The sequence below is a fragment of the Penaeus monodon genome, chromosome 15, assembly GCF_015228065.2.
Source record: "Penaeus monodon isolate SGIC_2016 chromosome 15, NSTDA_Pmon_1, whole genome shotgun sequence".
NCBI classification, from domain to species: Eukaryota; Metazoa; Arthropoda; class Malacostraca; order Decapoda; family Penaeidae; genus Penaeus; species Penaeus monodon.
This window is the reverse complement of record NC_051400.1, coordinates 47,554,857-47,557,142: the sequence shown is the minus strand read 5'-3', so window position 1 is coordinate 47,557,142 and position 2,286 is coordinate 47,554,857. Positions and strand designations below refer to the sequence as shown.

The following is a 2,286-nucleotide window of genomic DNA, read 5'->3' as shown; positions in this document are numbered from 1 at the left end:
AGATGTCCCCATCAGCCAGAGCTAGCAGGTTACTTTTCCTCCAAGGTGTTTATAGCATTGTCTCTCCCTCTTCCTGTACAGTTGCCAAGCCATTCTGTGAAGTTAGCATCGTGCAGAGACTCACCTCACCAAGCTTCTCTCAGTACAAGTATCTGGCAATGCTCATACAAGAATTTCACATTAAAGTTGAGCTGCCTTTTGTATATGCCGTCCTAGAGGTGCTATTCCCATCGAATGATGTCTCAGACAATCTTTATTCGGTGAGTTATATTCATATGTGCTTGAACGTAGCTTACAGACTGCAGTCCTATGGTGATACTTCAAAGGATATATTGAGTTTGTTAATGATGGAATTGAAATTAGTTTTAATGCTTGAAATCTAGGGGACTTTAGTCATTATTTACATAGGGACTTTAATCATTATTTACATGTTTTAAGATTGTAAAAAGCTAATGTTTTGTTGCAGATGGAAGAGTTTGATGAGGATAACAAACTTGTTCGTGAAACTTTGACTATGAGGGCCCAAAGCCAAGCTGTCAGTGGTCAGAAGGACTATTATGACCTTTTGCATCTTTCTCCTATTAAAGTAAGAGACAGTTGGTGTTCATTTCCTGAAATGTAGGTATTTGAGGCCTCATAAAGACATAGGTTACATCAGCATCTCTCTGTAACCTCCCCCCATCCCCACCCCACCCCTGATATTTCAATTCTCACTCCCATTCTCATTCTCATTCACAGACTCGCTCCTACTTCTACACCCACTCCGACTCCAACTCCAACTCATATCCCTACTCTCACTCCCACTCCTACTTCAACTCCTACTCCCACACCTACTCCGACTCAGACTCTGAGCCCCACTCCAGCTTCCATTCCCACTCCCAACCTGCTCTGGCTCCAACAACCACTCCCACCTCCTACTCTCTCTCAGACTCCTATCCCCACTCCCACTCACATTTTCACTATTTTCATAGACATACACAATCTCATTCCCACACTCACCCTCATACACCTGCAAGAAAACATGTCTGTTTTGAACTCTTTTAAACGTGGGTGTGTTATCCGTATTTCTCGTGACCCTCATTGTTCCTGACTTTCCATCATTGTTTCCTCGGCCAGATGCACCTGAGCTTCTCCTTGAGTGGGTCAGAGTCAGGAGCCAGTCTGCCTGTGGGAGGTCAGGTCATTCACCTCTTCCTGGAGAGTGTGGGAGTGACCTTGACTGAGGTCCAGGATGTTGTTTTTAGGTAGGTTGCAGTGTAAGTTGTAGAGAGTGGGTATTAAAATGGTTATTAAATATAATCCTGTAATGTGTACAGAAAATGATAAGCGGCATGCAGATTCATGGATCCATGGAATTGAAAAAATAATGATCTAAAGATTTAGTGTGGCCAGTAGCATTACGTAAATCTCTTCTCGACTGACTCATTCCAAAATGCATTACAGATTATCGTACATGGAGCGACAAAATAAGTGGATGACGTTGGGCCAGCTCACGCAAGAGATGATTAGCCATTACAGAGGGCAGTTCCTAATGCAGCTCTTCAAAGTTGTGCTTGGGCTGGATGTCATTGGCAATCCATATGGACTTGTCATAGGCTTGACGCATGGGGTGGAGTCCCTGTTTTATGAGCCTATTCAGGTATAGAGAGATCTGCCTTTGTAAGTTGGTTCAAGTAATTTTTAGAATGAGGGTATTTGCCATTGTGGATTGAAAGAGATTTTGATGAGTAGTTATTGTAGATTTGTGGAGATTTTGTTATAGCATCAAACAAATATGTTCATTAAAGTTATCTTTCTTAGGGTGCAATTGAAGGCCCAGGAGAGTTTGCAGAGGGAATGCTGTATGGACTGACCAACTTCATGGGAGCAACAGTTGGTGGTGCGGCTGGGGCTGTGTCACGCATCACAGGAACTATTGGTAAGCAACTCCGTTTCTTGACTTGTGTAGTTTTCGTAATAACTTGGGACAAGAAAATACAAATGGCATTTGTATTATGTTTGAGAATGTTTGGGAAATATGATAATTTTTTTTAGTGAAATTAAATCATTGAAGGTGTGCTTAGACATGAACTGACTAGTGTTGCCCTATTTGTAAAGGCAAGGGAGTTGCTGCCCTGACTCTTGATGATGACTACCAGAGGAGGAGAAGGGAAGCAATGCACCGCAAACCTGCTGATGGAATTGAAAGTCTTGCCAGAGGAGGCAAGGGAATGGTTACGGTAATTAGAACTTTTTTCTTTGTGCTTTCATGGACTCCAAAAGGAATTTTATCCAAGGGTTGAACAA

The 2,286-nt window shown here is 42.4% G+C and overlaps 1 protein-coding gene across 6 annotated transcripts in view; it reads left to right on the top strand.

Moving 5' to 3' along the window:
* Positions 1 to 2,286, top strand: part of LOC119582071 (vacuolar protein sorting-associated protein 13-like) — a 48,363-nt gene that overhangs the window by 38,443 nt on the left and 7,634 nt on the right. For all 6 annotated transcript variants that reach the window (XM_037930315.1, XM_037930316.1, XM_037930314.1 and 3 more), the window contains 6 exons: positions 82 to 260; positions 467 to 586; positions 1,117 to 1,244; positions 1,444 to 1,639; positions 1,801 to 1,918; positions 2,098 to 2,219. In XM_037930315.1, the coding sequence (XP_037786243.1) occupies positions 82 to 260; positions 467 to 586; positions 1,117 to 1,244; positions 1,444 to 1,639; positions 1,801 to 1,918; positions 2,098 to 2,219 (863 nt within the window). The remainder of the gene's footprint in view (positions 1 to 81; positions 261 to 466; positions 587 to 1,116; positions 1,245 to 1,443; positions 1,640 to 1,800; positions 1,919 to 2,097; positions 2,220 to 2,286) is intronic.